Source organism: Saccostrea echinata, unplaced genomic scaffold (genome assembly GCF_033153115.1).
Source record: "Saccostrea echinata isolate AGI-Se365-2 ecotype Australia unplaced genomic scaffold, CSIRO_AGI_Sech_v1 ptg000009l, whole genome shotgun sequence".
In the NCBI taxonomy this organism is placed as follows: domain Eukaryota; kingdom Metazoa; phylum Mollusca; class Bivalvia; order Ostreida; family Ostreidae; genus Saccostrea; species Saccostrea echinata.
Window position 1 is genome coordinate 53,552,405 of NW_026889758.1, and position 17,526 is coordinate 53,569,930.

The 17,526-nt window shown below is 31.8% G+C and overlaps 1 protein-coding gene across 2 annotated transcripts; it reads right to left on the reverse strand.

Moving 5' to 3' along the window:
• Positions 1-448: 448 nt before the first annotated feature.
• On the reverse strand, positions 449-16,580 carry LOC133183107 (sodium- and chloride-dependent neutral and basic amino acid transporter B(0+)-like). 2 transcript variants are annotated; one of them, XM_061318063.1, is made up of 17 exons: positions 16,511-16,580; positions 16,307-16,401; positions 11,023-11,179; positions 10,229-10,360; positions 9,912-10,052; positions 8,861-9,071; positions 8,055-8,193; positions 7,353-7,487; positions 7,008-7,111; positions 6,364-6,601; positions 4,822-4,950; positions 4,379-4,478; positions 3,886-4,013; positions 3,510-3,662; positions 3,161-3,316; positions 2,495-2,570; positions 449-1,024 (listed from the first exon to the last, which is right to left on the reverse strand). In XM_061318063.1, the coding sequence occupies exons 2-16, from the start codon at positions 16,343-16,345 to the stop codon at positions 2,502-2,504; spliced, it is 2,031 nt and encodes a 676-aa protein (XP_061174047.1). In that variant the 5' UTR covers positions 16,346-16,401; positions 16,511-16,580; the 3' UTR covers positions 449-1,024; positions 2,495-2,501. The 2 variants fall into 2 exon arrangements, with proteins under 2 accessions (XP_061174047.1, XP_061174048.1); XM_061318064.1 differs by lacking the exon at positions 2,495-2,570 and having other exon boundaries at positions 450-1,024.
• Positions 16,581-17,526: the final 946 nt, after the last annotated feature.

The window sequence follows — 17,526 nt, forward strand, 5'->3', positions numbered from 1 at the left end:
GCTAGTCTCGAAAGAAAATGATACTCAGGATTTTTATTGCTAGGGTTTGAACCCAACAAATACTACATTATTTTTTAAATAAAAGAATAAATTTTACCGAGAAAATTTTCCTCAGAAAAGTTTTGCTTATCATAATTTAATAGATTTAAATAATGTGTTATGAGAACTTTACTCTAAATACTAAATTAACAAATTGAACATGATTTTTATATATCTGAAGCTATAGGCTTTCTGCATGCTATGTTCACCCATCTCCTTTGCGCAACTGTCCACCATGTGCAAAACACTATTTACATAGACGAACAGTCTTCAATATTCAATTTCTTTCTCAACCGAAACAAACAAAAAATCAATTCTTTAAAAAATTTATTATATATCTCCATCAAAAGTAAAAATATATGCTAATTATTATTTCCGATATGTAGTAAAACATGTCAAAAGCACTAAAATCATAGAAAAGTGAACATTTGTCATATATATAAACATAAACATTGAAAAGTCACCAGTTAAAAATAAAACAATACGAAATATTACGGAAAGTAAAACATACAAAAAAACTATGATAAATGTACAGGTAGGTATCTTTCACTATTATGCATATTCAGTGTCTATCACAAAAAAAGAAAGAAAAAGATTGTACGCCGTTTTAAAACTATTTTTAAAAATCGAATCTCATAATTAAAGTTTAAGGAACAATATAATTATCATACATTTCAAACACGTGATTCCCATTTCTTCCAACAGTGTACTGCCACTCGCATCATTTTGTCAACTTTCAAGTAGTAATGCTCATCACATGGCAGTACATTGTGTTGAAAAGTTTCCAGAATAAAAATGATCTTGCTAAAATGAATTGCGTTATTTCAGGGATTAAATGTAAACTATATGTATTCGGGTATTCTCAGTCATTTTCCTCAAAAGTTCTCGCAGTCACTCCGCCGTGAAGCATTCACCTTGTTCTCGTATTAGGAATTCAAACTCGAATATTGCTAAATCCTTCATTGTCAATTCCTCTTTTCTCATCCTACAAAAAGAGATAAGTTTCAATCTCAATTCACACAAAAAATATCAATAACATACATATACTTCCATGTACTCGTAGCATTAATTGATTAACATTTTAGTATATATGTATTACTTGTGTTTGTAAGGAAACGATATTTGCACATATACATACAAGTTATATAAATTTATACTAAAACAAATATATGTGCAGAGTTTATTATGGTAATTTTATTGTTCTTTTGTAAACGTTTTGCAAGTTGCATTTGCATAAGAATTAAAATTACACGTAATATAGAGGTTGACTTTAAAAACTTGTCTATTTAAACTGGGTTAGTGGAAGAAAATTCCATATATCATTTTTTTTTTTTTTACTTTTTCCAAAGACATTCTTGAAAAATTTTGAGAAACATAGCTATACCGTTCAATACTTGAAAAAATACTCTCTTCAAAATATTTTTTTAGTTTGCATTTCAATAAAAAGAAAAAACACTTCCTCTCATTTAATAGAGAACAGCTAGAAAATGACACCAAGGCAACATAAATCTAAATTAATTAAGACTATGTTAAGATATTTAATGTATTTTTAGTGACGGCAAAATGGGTACCAAATACATTGAGACTGGACTTGAATAACGTTACTTCATTCAGATCAGCAGAATTAAATTCACAAATATATTAATTTTATAAAAAAGAATATATATCCTGCATTTGAACATGAAAAGCCATGCATTATAAAAATATATGAAATCTGTTTGCATGCTGAGAAGAAAACAAATTACAGTGAGAGACGATTTAATTCCACACTTGGATCCATAAAGGCCCTTTCTTGTTGCGACTATCGTCCTATTATATTAGGAGAAATAAGCAAAACATTATCTTGGCGTTTCATGTGCAAATACACAATAACAACCAACATGTACTATATACCGGAATAAACAGATGCTCATTCTTAGCAATTTAATTAACTGTTCTGATCAAACAAAGAAATTTTCAAAATCTAGCATCATGATTCAACATATGATTTACTTAAACATAGTGTAGACTAAATAAAAAAACAAATTAACATTCTAATCAATTTATACGTATTTCTAATATTCTTCAAAGATAATTCATGACGTAAACTTTTTTCAAGTATAGTAAATTCCTCTTTTTTTTGTTTGTTTGTTTGTTTTTTTGCTGATATGAAGTTTTTTAAACCCAAATTACAATGGTTATGTTGAGATCTTACACTCTACCAGTATATATTAAATGAAAAATGCTAAATGATTATTTTTGTTAAACCAAGCAGGTTAATGAAGATAGCAACTCTGAAAAAAATTTAGTTGATACATTTGTGCATTTAAATATACTCAGAAACACTCTAGAAAATGCTGAACTGAATGAAAAACAAACTAAGTGTGAAAGTGAAGAATCTAAATCAGATTTAGTTAAAAACGATAAGTGCTAAAGTGAGAAATGAAACACAACGTCCAGAACAATTGATATTCACCACCAGTTTAGAATTTAGACGAATCTTCAACGTGAGGTACATAGCCCGTATTTTCTAATCCGGTCTTATTTTCCACCTGAAAGTTATGAAATTATGTAATAACCTGTCTTTGTCTTTAAAAGTTGTTCAGCAGTATCGATAGATTCACGATAAGTTCAAATCAAACTGTACTTCAGTTTCTTTAAAACCAAAAACAAATAAAATCTCAATGTGCTCATATAGTAGCCTGTATTGTCAATTTTAGGTAAACTAATGAAAAACTACTCTTGAAGCCAGATGATCGCAGATTCTCATGCGGAACCGCTGAAAAGTTTCATCTTTTTTCTTACCCTTTGGCAAACCATATACAAGAATTTCATTTAAATTCATTTGTATCATTGAAGCATAACCTTCTTCTATAGCCTCTTTGGTTAACCTTATAACTTCAGTATTAAATCATGCAATATACAATATACTAGTAAATGTACATGGATTTCTCATAATACAAATATATATTAACTCAGTTTATATCATACACGAATACATGTACATAATTCAAGAAAGATACTGTTATGTGGTATAAGCATGTACGATATTCGTAATTATCTGGATCTACATACGTACGCATGAAAGAATTGTTGATTATTGGTATTGCATTTTTTTTAAATTTTAATTTATTTTATATACCTGCAGTTGGATGTCTTTGGGGTTTACTGGCTCCAGTCCCCACGGATCTACGACGAAGTCCGAGGTGTATCTCTTTGTGTGATACTCGGCTTCTCGTCGGTGCCTCACCAGAGCTGGGCCCCACTCAATGGTTGGGCGTATTGCTTTCTTTATGCTCTGTAAAAAAACATAAGCGGATTTTTATTTTAAAAAAATAATACATGTACAAGCGGATCTTAATGAAATGCTGGATATAAACTTGTTATATACGTATAAATTAATTTACAACTATGAGTTGAAAAATACAATCATACCTTAATCAAATTTATTAAAATGCTCAATTCAATCACATGATAATCATGATACTCACCCCGCCTGACTTGATGATGACGTAAATTGCAGTACCCACAATACACACAATGGTGACCAGAGTCATTCCCCATCCCATTAAGTCTGCGTACACGTCATATTCAGCACCGTTATCCATTCCAGTGTAGTCCACCCAAGAGAACACCATAATGATCTGAAAACAGTATTTTCTCCAATTCAATATTCATTTTAGATTTATTTGTAAATATAGTTCAAAATTATGCCATGCTTCCAATATACATGTATATGTAGTAATTAGCTTAAATAATTATGAATAAATTCAAACCTACAAATTGTTAGGATTTAAAAGGAACTTTATATAAAATCAAATTTCTCTCACTATCTACATTAATATATTGTTGCTCAGTAGAACTTACGGCTGCCAGGAGGGGTGTTAGTAAACACCAACAAAGCATCCACCAGTATTTAAACATGATGAAGGGGAAACACATACAGAAACTGTTCCCTGTCATCAGTTTAATGTCGTCCAGGAACCGGAAGATACCTACAATTTACATTTTACAAAATAAGGTCAGGTGTATACTACAGTGCTTATTTCAACTTGTAGAAATGAGAGTCCACTATAAAGATTTTACTGAAATACTCTTGTATTATGCTTTTTAGTAGACATTTTCATTGATGCTCACGTATTCACTTTGAAGAGTGGATTAAAGACCGAATTTATAGATTAAAGCCTTGCAAGTATACTACAAGATTAATATAAAATGATTATGACTAAAATTGGTTATTTTATATGCTACGTATATATAAAATTCTCTAAACAAAGAGGATTTCCAATCGTTATTCCAAGAATTTGATGGGGATAAATTTTATATAATGACAATATAATGAAAGCAGCTTTCTCCTTACCGTACACCCAGCCAATGGAAATGCACTCGAAAATGGCGATGAATAGAATACTCCATCCTCCCGAATAGGTGTCCATGATTTCTAACATATAAACACCTCCCTGAAAAAGCAATATATAACTACCTTCCTTAAAAAAGCAATATATAAATACCTCCCTGAAACAGCAATATATAAATACCTCTCTGAAAAAGCAACAAACAAATCTCCCTGAAAAAGCAATATATCTTACTTATTTTGCTTCTTGATTTTTTTTCTGTTATGAAAAAAAAAACACATTTTAATTTTGTTTTCTGAGCAATGCGTCTTGTATGCAATTAGCAAAAAATTAGGGCTAAGAAAATTTGCTGTGCTTGCAATCAGATAAATATTTTTAATTGAATTCGGGAAAAAAGTTTAAAATGAAGCATTGTTACATCAGGGATCGGATAATGGAATACACTTACGTCTGTCGTTAAAGTTAGACCAAGAAGGAAGAAAATACAACACGTGATCATGACGGTGAAGAGCTTGTATTTACGTAGTTTGGGGAATCTGTCCATTAATGACGTCAGCACGGTTTCTACCAGGACAAACTGAAAAAGATAGATCTCTGAGTTTTTTCCTCTAGAAAAACAGCTCTTGAAATAAACAACAAATATCTCGCTGATCCGCTCACGCATATCGCTACATCTTATATACTAGTATATAATTTTGTTTAAATTATCATTCATCGAACATTCTACTGATAGCTACAAAAATAAATATAGATAAGAAACTAGAAATATGTCCAAAGGACATGAATGCCCCCCTGAGGGTATATTAGTAATGCAACATGAAAATTTGTAGTAGTTTATGAAATTTGATGAGAATATCTTGAATAGTTTCTTTAAAATTGAAATTGAAATCTAAAAAGTTTGACATAGATGATAAATTCTCACCAAATTATGTATAAGTGCATAAGCTAACATAAATATATCTTAAATGGTTTCTTTAAAATTAAGCAAAATGCAAATTTAAGAAAAGTGAGGTCAAGGTCCCATAAAAGTTCAAGGTCAAACGTTTTTGATGTAATTGAATAGTTCTCATAGATACGTATCAGCATATTAAGTTTGATAAAAAAAAAATTTGAATGGTTTATTTAAAACTGAGCTAAACACTAATTTAAAATAAATGAAGTTAAGGTAAAAGGAAAAGTCAAGGTCAAAAAATGTTGATGCAGTTGAAAAGGTTACATCAGTATGTATTAGCATAAGAAAGTTTGATAAAAATATTATGAATGGTTTCTTTAAAACTGAGTTAAACACAAATTGAGAAAAGTGAGGTCAAGGTCAAAAGAAATGTCAAGGTGAAAAAATATTGATGCAGTTGAATAGCTTACATCAGTATGTATCAGCATATGAAGTTTGACAATAATTTAAGAAAAGTGAGTTCAAGGTCAAAGGAAACGTCAAGGTCAAAAAATGTTGATGCAGTTGAATAGCTCTCATCAGTATTTATCAGCATATTAAGTTTGATAACACTATATTGAATGGTATCTTTAAAACTGAGCTAAACAGTAATTTAAGAAAAGTGAGGTCAAGGTCAAAGAAAAGGTCAAGGTCAAAAAATGTTGATGCAGTTGCATAGCTCTCATCAATATCTATCAGCATATGAAGTTTGATAAATACATGTATATCTTGGATAGTTTCTTTGAAACTGAGCTTTGAACAGAGTTAAACGCAAAGTGTGACGGAAGGACGGAAGAACGGAAGGACAGAAGGACGGAAGACGGACATGACAAACATATGCCCCGGCCATATTCATGGCGGGGCATAAAAAATTCTACTTTATAGCATTGAATGATTGTATTTTGCATGACATGGTCGCAATAATTACCCCTCGCAGCTTGTATAAAAATTTTTAAAAATTGAAAGAAACATAAGTTTTGAGTTAATAAAACCCTATGGAATATAACCTTTACTTGAACTGTAGCACAAAACATTGCAAATATAGCACATTAATTATACCTCACTGTCTACTCCCAATGTAATCAACATTATAAAGAATAGAATGGCCCAAAGTGGAGATACAGGCATTTTGGTGACAGCAAATGGATACACGACAAAGGTCAAGGACGGTCCACTTTTGGCAACCTCATCTACTGGCAGATCCATGTACTGAGCAAGATAGCCCAAATAGGAAAAGATGACAAAACCAGCAAACACACTGGTCAAGCAATTACCAAAGGCTACGATCAGGGTATCCCTTTAAAATAATAGGATAACTTTAGCCGTTTTAATGACAGAAAATCGTATTCCATGCGCAATATTTCAATTAATTTTAGGATTCACGGATGAAATATAATTTGTGTTGAAGATCGACTCTTCTAAAATTACTACAAATAGTGTGCTTAAGTACAAATACGATTGCCTCTTGTATTTTGCATAAACATCTTCTTGATTTATATAGTTCTTATAAACTTAATAGTTTAATTCACGTACAGTTGTCCCTCTTCTAAATGCTAAAAATAAAACTACAGTGAAAATGAAGCAGATATATCATTTGCCTTGAACGTGCTTTCGATTTTGCCATCGGAGGATAAATTTTTATTGGCGAAGAAAATAATTATAATTCCTTTTTCTTAAATACAATTTCCTATTTTTGACAGTACCTTATTAAGTCGTTGTGGAATTTGTTGTAACTGGCCAAGGCGATCAGACCTCCCCAAGAAGCCGATAGAGAGAAAAATATCTGGACGGCAGCATCTTTCCACACCTATTACATACACCAACAAAAACTTCATTTATAGAACATACAAAAACTAGAGAAAAACCTGCATACATTGAACACTCTAACAATGCATACTTACTTTCTGGAAGATTTTTTAAAAAGTTTTTTTTTAGAAACAAAGAAATCCTTGAATATTATGCCGTTTCTTGACATTAGTATTTATTTACACCACAGCACTATCGAGAACCTTTTTAGCTAGAAGTAATCTTTGTGTATGGTTCATTACCTGTGCATCGCTTAATCTGTCAAGGTCTGGTGTGATGTAGAATTTGATTCCCTCTTCCATTCCGTCCAGCATTAAGCCACGGATCAGGAGGATAACTAACACTACATAGGGGAATGTTGCCGTGAAGTACACCACCTACCGTCAAAAGGTAAACAATTATATATAAAACTGTAAAATCACATATTTTCGAGGGGTCAAATTTTCGTGATTTGAGGAAAATATATTGGTTGATGGGAATTTGATTTCGTGGATGAAGAAATTATAAGCGGTAATATATGTGATAAATTATATTTCGTGGTGGATATAAATTCGTGGGTCTTTTTATACCTCGAAAACAACGAAAATTAAACCCCACGAAAATAAGTGATTTTACAGTGTACAGTGGTTATTAAACATATCAAAGCTTCCAGATGAGATTATAGTGGAACTTGTGTTTAAAATCTATCAATGAACATATAATATGAATATAAAGCATCAACTGCAATTCTTTGATTTCCTGTTAGACTACAAAGCAAACTATTGAAGATTCAGATTTTTTCCTAGTACATGTATATAACAACAAAATAGATTTTGTACATACATAGTAAAGTGTACCCTCCCAAAATAAAATAAAATACTACTAAGTAGTGAAAATTGACTTACAATGAATCAATGGTAGAAAACAATCAGATGGAAATGTGGAGTATAATGTTTAGAACAAACCTTTCCAGATGATTTGATACTCTTGCTGAGAGAAAGTATGACAACGATGAATGCCAGAAGATAACAAAGAGCAAGCTGCCAGCGGACTCCTCCGAGGTCGTCATATCCAGTGCTATATCCGGATCCGGTTACATAGTTGCTGTCAAATTAGAGAATTTTGAAAAAGTGAATCTTTAGATGTTTCTGACATTTGTCCATTAATCATAATTTGTTGCATGGTTGTCTTGTTCTGGCGAGCCAAAAAAACGCAAATGAGAGACCCTAGTCACCTTGTGCTCGCATGTACTAATTGTTTGATTATCACCTCACATTGAAGAAAAAAAAATTACAAATATGTAGATGACAGTATACTACATGTGTAGTATTATACTAGTATGCCAATTTTAAAAGCTTTTCAGTTAATCTTATCATTTAGGAGGTACGCTGAAGAGTACGCGGACAGGAAAGCAGAATTTTATAATTTGGTACTAAAGTTCAGGCAAGCTAAAAATTTATACAATAGATATATTATGTATAGCAGACTTCCCAGTATTATTTCATTAGTTAAATAAATGACACGTACGACCGTGAAAAAAAATCAATGATATGCACACTCATATTTAATGTTTGTCACGTAATTTGTAAAGGAAAAAAACCCACTTATAATACGGAACTTGTAAATTAATTGTTCTTGATGAGTGTTTGTTTGAAATTCATTTTCAGTTAAAACAGCGTAACATGCAGTATTTTGTGTAGTTGGGGTGATTTATTGGAAGCCATTTTTCTTTTTACAGTGTCACAGTAATTCATGAAACAACAAGGCTTACTCAAAGTACTCCTGAGATGGGAGGGTCCTGGGAAAGTATTTTTTTGCCAGCTCAGGATCAAGATAAGCACGGACACCCTCCTTTTTGTTCAACAATCCAGGCTCGTAGCAGATGCCTTGTGTTTCATTGGCTACCCAGCTGAGGCCCCATCTATTATTTCCATCGCACTTTTCAAATGTTTTGTTTAAGATCTTGACGTTGTCGTAACATACTACAAAATTCAAATAACATAGTTGTTTCAGTAAAAGAAAAAGTATATGAAATATAAAGAAATCTCATGTACATATACCTTAATTTAAATGTTTTTTTTTAAACATAAATCGACACTCAACATAATTTTAATTATCCAACCACGTATTTTCGGGGAGGGGGAGGGGGGGGGAGAGAGGCTGTCCCCTCCACTTCTTTCTGACGAAATCTTTTACTTTTGATTTAGAATGAAAATGTAAGCCCCCCCTCCATTTTCTTGGGGTATAGTTATATCAACCATTGTTAATATATTTATTTTTTTCTTGCCCCCACACTACACCACCCCCATCCCCAACGACAGAGGATTTTCTATTTTGGAAAGTTTTCCTTTTGTTTTGTTTGACATGGTCGAAATAAGATTTTTTCAGGTAAGTTGTCAATTATTTTCTATCCTCTCCCACATTCAAACACAATGCTACATGCCTATTAGATATAAAAGAAGATAATGTATTTCTCCAATCTGTGCAATAATATTCTCGAGAGTAAAGTTGACATCCATATGATATAACTACATAAGCTAACCAGTGTGGGTTTGTTTGTTTGGTTTTTTTTTTTTTGAAAAGTAGAAAAACCCAGTGAAAAAGATATAATTCATGCACTGCATATATTTTCACAGATTATGAAATAATAACCCATTCTGCAGAATAAAGAAATAAATTTGTTTAGCAATTTACTTTAAATTATTTGTAATAATATTAATAATAAATAACTGCAATCTATATATATGAGTCATTTTTGTTGCAATGTTTAACTCCTCTGGCCAAAAATGATAAGATTTTAATAGATTTTCTTTCTTGCTTACGATTTGTACTCCAGTCCCCACATGATTGCCATGGTAACTCGTTCGTGAAGGAACCGAAAAGGTAGAAGAATGCCCAAGCAATGATCATATTGTAGTAGATGGCCACCAAAGCAGACACAATAAACATTCCATATCCAATTCCTGAAGAAAAAAAATAATGTATTAATTAATTGATAATATTGATAATCAAAATATGTATTTTGATTAATCTATAAACATGCATTTAAATAAAAAGTACATGTATATACAACTTTTCAAGCTGCTAAAATTGAATTTTGACTTGTCTCAAAGGTGTTCAAAATACCTGTAGTACATACCTGTAAATATCGGCGAAAACTTCCAACAGGTGAATGGTCCAGCACTAGAGTACTGTCCTATGGCTAACTCTAGTAAAAATATGGGGATTCCCAAAAAGGCTAGGGCGATACAGTAAGGAATAAAAAACGCCCCTGAAACAGAACGATACCATGGGATATAATCATAATAAATATATTCATAATCGTTGCTATATTTATACTGATTATTTCACACTTGTCTTATATGTAGGGTAACGATTTTCATTTTTATATCCATGTTCATCTGTAATAATTGTAGAATTCATCGGTATTTTTATGTAAAAAAAATTATACGAGGGTTGTTCGAAAAGTTCGTGGACGATGTCAATCTTTGTTATACTACTTCCAAGAAATTTAAAATAAGCACAATATCACGTGTAAAAATATTTGTTTTGTTGATCTGTGAAATTTCATTCCATTCGATTTGATAGAAATTAATTTACTTCATTTTAAAATAAACATCTTTTTGGTTTTTGCTCCATTTTACAGAGAAGATGACTACAGACATTATTTAGTGTATTGTTTGTAAATTATTAAATTTTGACCTGCGCCGCGATCCGATTTTTGCAGTTTTTAATTCTGGATAAGTTTTAAATAAATCATGATATTTTTGAAAAATTTAATACAAATCATTTAAATTTATTGTTAAAATATTTCTACCAGATTTGGATGACATATGACGTTAAATAAAAAAGATGTGACAGAAATCCACGATTTCCGAACAACCCTCGTATATTGCGCATGTTCTTCTTTTTTTTTTTTAAAAATTAACCTACCTCCTCCGTTTCTGTAACATAGATAGGGGAACCTCCATACATTTCCCAGCCCCACGGCATACCCAAGACAGGACAACAGAAAGTCCAGTTTAGATGACCAGTTTCCTCTCTCGACATTTTCGTCCCCAGAGTCGACCGATTCTTCCTCCGATAATTTCTGAGAAAAAAACAAGATATTTATAAAATTGTTTTCCTTTTTAAATGCTAGAAGTAGTTAGTAAATTCTAACCTAATCCTCTACCTTTTGTTTAGTAGAGTGGAGGAAGGACCTAGGGTTAATGAACTTAATGGTAAGTGAACATATTGGAATACATTGAATTATTGCTATTAGTGCCATGTAAGGTAATGAGTTTAATTGACATTTAGCCCCATCTAGACTTTCATAAAAATCAAACTTTATAATTAATTACAACTTTGCGATTTGACCAGGTTTAAATGATCTCGATCTCTCTTTCTCTCTCTTAAACACACAATTACGTCGTGCTTGCAGAGAAACATGTATATTTAATGTTTTGAATATGTTATTCAAAAGAATGTCATTTAAACTTTTTTTTATCATGTGTATTAGACCGTTACGTAAACTTTATACTTCCTATGTTATGCATATACCTGCATATTTCCCCTTAATTTCAATAATTTCATCCTACCCAAAAGGAACAAGAAACCGTGTCCAAGGAATCCCTTGAAAAGCAATGTGTTTTAATTTAAACAATTGTGTAACCTTTTCCTTGGGGACAATATCTCGATTTAAGGTTTTGCCAAAGGTCAAGATGTCCAAAAATTTATTTTTGCAATAGCTCCAAAACTATGTGAGGTATAAAGTTAAAACTTTTACAGTTTATAAATATATCATTGATTAACAGATAGAAAGTATCACTTGAAAACAAATATTTAAAAAAAAAATTTTTTTGAGAAAAAAAAATATCAAAAAAATGCATATTTTAAAAAAAAATGCACCTGCTTAATTCTGTACTTTTAGTGAAAACCATCATTGCAGAAATAATATATGTTTATCAATGAAGGGCAAGTTGGACGTGAATGGTTTCTGAGAGGCTGTTATTGAAAGCATGACATGTATAAAGACAAGACCCCTATAAAATCCGCCATTTGCAATGTACTTTCGGTTTCAAATCTTAATATTTGGACAAAATAAACAGGGAAAACAACTTTCCAGAGGCTATCGAAGTCCAACTTGCCCTTCATTGATAAACATATATTGTTTCTGCAATGTTGGTTTTCACTAAAAGTACGGAATTAATTAGGTGTATTTTTAAAAAATGTATGCATAAAATATATTTTTTAAGTATTTGTTATCAAGTGATACTCTCTATCTGTTAATCAATGATATATTTATAAACTGTAAAAGTTTTAACTTTATAAACCGCATTGTTTTGGAGCTATTGTAAAAATAAATCTTTGGACATGTTGACCTTTGGTAAAACCTTAACACACAAGTATCTGAAATCCGTGTTTTGTGTCTCGTTATTGAAATACGAAGAAGCTTCGGTATTCTCTCTTTTTCGACCTTGATACTGTGGTGCGTGTTTTAAAGGAATCCATAGCTGAATAATGCATTCTCAAGTATAACATTACTTTTGGGGCCCGGTGTATAAGTGGTAGAAAATGGTGAATTATATTTTGAACACGTAGGTGATACCATACAGAGAAAAGTGCTTAAATCCAAAAACTGCATAGAAAATAAGGACACTCCTCTGCATAATTATATGTATAAACAGGTTTCGCAAACAAAGACAAAAACGTTTCTTTGTCTATTTTTATGGTTCTCAGTTTCAACAAGGCAAAAAGTACATGTACAAGTAAAAGAAAATAGGTTTGTTGAATAAATTACAATGCTGAAAAAGGAAACACTCGATAAGCAGACTGTCCTCAAAAGTTACGAAAGTATTTAAATCTCTAAACAGCTACGGTCATGAACACTAAATAAAATATAAATTAAATCCCACAAAATAAGACCAAATATCCTAATAAGGGGAGATTTAGGTTTAATCTACATGTGGTGGGTTCAAGGACGTATATGGGGCCTCAGGTCCCACGGATGGAACTGTCCTGCTCAATTAATTTAAATGGCGAATGAAAACTGAAAACTATTTTTCCTTGTGGTTTTAAAAATTGGTTTTCGCTATAGTCTAATGGTATATTATCCAATGGATTTCTTTCCGTTCAATGAACGGTATACTCTGCAAAGTAATGTTAAAAAGCAAGGAAAAAATCTAATTTTAATTCATGGGATGGTTGCGTTTTAAGGGTAGATGTGCAATATAAAAGCTTGCGAGTTTGAAAATGTGCAAGCGTGTGAACATGTCTTTTTTTTTTAAATGAACTATCTTAATTCTACCTTGTTTTTTGCATAAAATGCATGTATACTTGTATAAGACAAAATCGGGACCTGAACAGCTGAAGAAAAACAAAATCCATGAAGAACCTTTTCTTGAAATTGATGGAAACACGTATATATGTAAATCTTTCCCATGCAAGGGCGGATCTAGAAGGAAGGGGGTCCGAACCCCCTTCTGTGGACAAAAACACACACTTTGCGAGGCCGGGTCAGCAATCTGAATAGGAAACTTCTCCAGGTCTCCCTAGGATGTAAGGAACATAAGCAAAGGGGTTTAAATGGAGTGGAGTTTGAAAACAGCAATATTTTCATGCCATTGAGCCACCTCACCAATTCTTGAATCCACCTATGCTACGAATACACGGAACAAATACAATTCACGGGCTATGTAATTTTTATATCCACATGACTCGGTTCAAAGTGTTATAATTTTAGACTTCCCACGACCGATTACTGCATGCATAGTAGTTTCAGCCATAATGTATATCAATCATTATACTCGGAGACTTGTATTCATCCCCTGGGATATAATGTTCTCCGTTTGTTAATAATATGAATTAAATACAATTCGTAAATTATCTTCCAAAAATTTATAAGTGGGTGTTGAAGGAAACGCTACACTGATCAGTATGGCATGGGAACACAAATGAACTAAATTATAAAAAGTAACGCCTCTGAGAACTAAAAGACTTTCTGTGAAATGAATTTTTAATTAAAAACTTTCATTGCACCTCAAATGAATTTCTTCTTGCAAAAAGCATCTCACTTGGCTGAAATTCAACTGCATTTCGCGAAATTCGAGTGGGGGAAGTCAAAGAGAGATTCATCGAGTTTTGCATGTTTTTTCATGTCAAAAATTTGTAGTCGACTCTCAACTTTGTGCAACTCGTGCACGGATTTCACTTGAATTGTGTGTGTGGCACGTGAGTTTCGCCGACACGCATATTTTTCACGTGAATTGACATTTCAAAATTTTGGCGATACCAACTTTGTGCAGCACGTGCACGAATTTCACATGAAAATTGAGTGTATGATGTGTTTTGCTTGTGTGTGCTAAACAGAACTCCAAAATTTGTATTAATGCTGTACAGATTGACCAAATATTTCTACTAACCTACATTTTCTTTAGAAACCATTATTACAGGCACATGAGACGTAAAGCATTATCGTGTTTTCACAGCACTTTATGCTTTGTGCATTTGTGTAAGGCCAAATAAAAAAAATATGTGTGGTTCCGGTTACCCGACCGTCCCTATTTCATACCCCCGACCCTAAGCTTTTTTTTGGCAATTTTCATATTTTTTCCGGAATTTCCCCCAATTTCCATTAATGGCTCCGGTTTAAGTTTTAGTTTCAGCAATGACGGCCCCCTTGCACAACATAGTGCATGTGTTTATTACTGTTAAGGTATATCATTCGTGAAATTAGTTATATCAAGGATTTTTTGAGAAGTATATTTTAGATAAGTACTCATATAACATGACTCAAAATCGCAAAGAAAATGGGGGGTCAGTGTGCATCTTATTGAGCTACGGTACAATTAAGTTGACCTTTTTGCACTTAAATTATAACTCTTTGGTTAATCACTTTAATCTTTTTCATATTTTATCAGATGTAATTATGGCAATGAATATAACCTTATTTTACGTAAAATAGTTTGAATAATATTTATCATTGAACAAATCAGGCAAATTAATGCGCATAAATTATTGTGTGACCTTTTTGCACTAAACAAAGTATCATATCTGGGTATAAAATATCTGAATAGGCAACAAAACATTTTCTTGCATCAAACTTTTTATGACTTAAGTGCTGATCGGTTGAAAGTATCGTGCTGTTTAAAATAATGAAAGAAAAAGCTGGGGTCAGTGATGTAAATTTTGAGATATTGGTCAAAATGTGCGATTTTCGGGCAAACAACTGTGTAAATTTTATCTTGACTTCTTTAACATATCTTCATTTCTTGGCAAGTTCTGTTGAGTGAATGTGTAAAATGTGTTCTAAAAATATAAATTGAGACCTATATTTAATATTCCTAGCATATCATAACGGAAAATTTTCTCTGAGTAAAAATGTGTGGGACTAAAGTTCCAAGACATTAAATTTAACACATGTGTAGATTTGAATAATTTTCTTCTAAATATCCTTCCACCACAAGAAATAGTCCCTCATAAACCCTGCTTCTTTACAAATTTGTGAGCAGTTTTTTAATTGAATGTTGAATAATTTGGGTTGTTTAATTTAAATATGTTACAAAAAATGAATTGTAATAAATAGTTTTGAAGTTAAAGGTTCTGACTGAACTTTTCTAAAAAGCTGACGAGTGACATACCTTAAATCCAAAGCAAGCTAGCATGTACATGTAGGTGTCCCCTACCAATATTGACTAGTATATTATCACACCACATCTAAATGTCATTTGCAAAGTAGTGATAAGTATTATTTAGAAAAATTAAGAAAATCAATTTGCTTGAAAAAAAAAAATCCCTACCTATCTACCCTAATTCTTTTGGAGGTGTAACCGGAACCACACATATTTTTTTGTTTGGCCTAAGGAAAAATTAATGCTTTTCCGGGCAAAGGGGTACATTTTATTCATAAGTATTGCTATGTGTAACAGATTATAATTTAGCAATAAATTTTAGGTAAATAAACTGGGTTTACCCTACGCTGGATTTTATTTCTTCAGCAAACTGTTGATTTTGTTTACAAGATAGAGGACTATCGTTACTACTTTAAACTTATAGCTTTGAAAAAGTTAAATTTAAAAATATAATGACCGGAAAAACTGCCAATACCATACGACTCTCATAAGAAAATGCTCAAACTCAGCTGTTTAAATAAAAATTAATTCGTTCCTTTGGTTTGTTTTGATTATTTAATCTTGATACACAAAATCTGATTATTTATTTTACTATATTCACTTACTTTTTTATGCTTTTCCACGTCTGTGTCGTAAGCAGCCATGTTTTTTCGTTCCAAGTCGACACGCCCTTTAAATCTTCCAACTTCTTCTTTTGCACCTTGCATAAAAAGAAAAAAAACAATATTTTCCTCATAGAACGTGAACACACAGGTGTTTTAAACGAAAAAGAAAATATAAAACCAAAAAAAAAATGCAAATAGACTTACAATGAATGAGAGATTTTCACCCAATTCAAAACTCCAAAGAGATGATAACACCCGATTGAGCCAACGGCGTGTGACTTCTTAGGTTTATAGAATATATATAACCCTTTTTTCAGGTCTTTCTTGTTCTATAGAAAGTCAGCCAGGCATGCAATAACAAAACGTTTAAACCCCCCTTTCTTATGTAGGTTCACCTTATTGAACTGTGTTCATACATTGAAGTATTTACCTACATTAGACTTTGTTTACTCTTTTTGCATTAGGAATTGAAATTGTTGTGTTTAAAGTGCATTATTATCTTTCAGAAATACTATATTGCACATGCATAATTGTCAAGGGAATGCGTTAAGTTTTTGATGAAAAAAAAGTCAAGATTGAAGTGCAGCGTAACATGTGAAAACAAATTGAGATTTGCTGAAATTAAATGTACACAAATAATCATTTCAAAACGGAAAATTTCAAGAACATTTGTTTAGATAGAGATTAAGGAATGAATAAAAATAAAGCGCTTGTTGCCAAAAACACTTTGGATTTTAAGTCTTTACGAACAAAACATGGAGACTCATTGACTTTGAAATATCCATCCAAATTACTCATGACTCTCTCAAAAAAAGCTATAAATGTGAATTCCTTATTGAATCAAAAGTCAAAACACATCATTGGAAAACATCTCTTTTTGATGACCGAATTATGTTCAATTAGTTTAATACAGCCCGACATTAAAGAGCAGCAACATTGGTACAACTTGTTCTCTACCTTTAAGTAAGGACGAACACTTTATGCCATATCTTAAATATGTAAAACAAAACAGTATTCAATTCTTTCATTTATTATGAATTAGGTTGGCTGTTTTATAAATTGTAACTCGTTTAGCTCATAAAGAACCCCGTTTCAAAAATATCTATAAACACTGAATAATTAGCAGGCTAAGTGTCGCCATATTGTACTCCCATTTGCGGATACATTTTTTATTAACAATTTTGAAAATTCTTTTCTTTTAAAACCAGTACCACCATTAA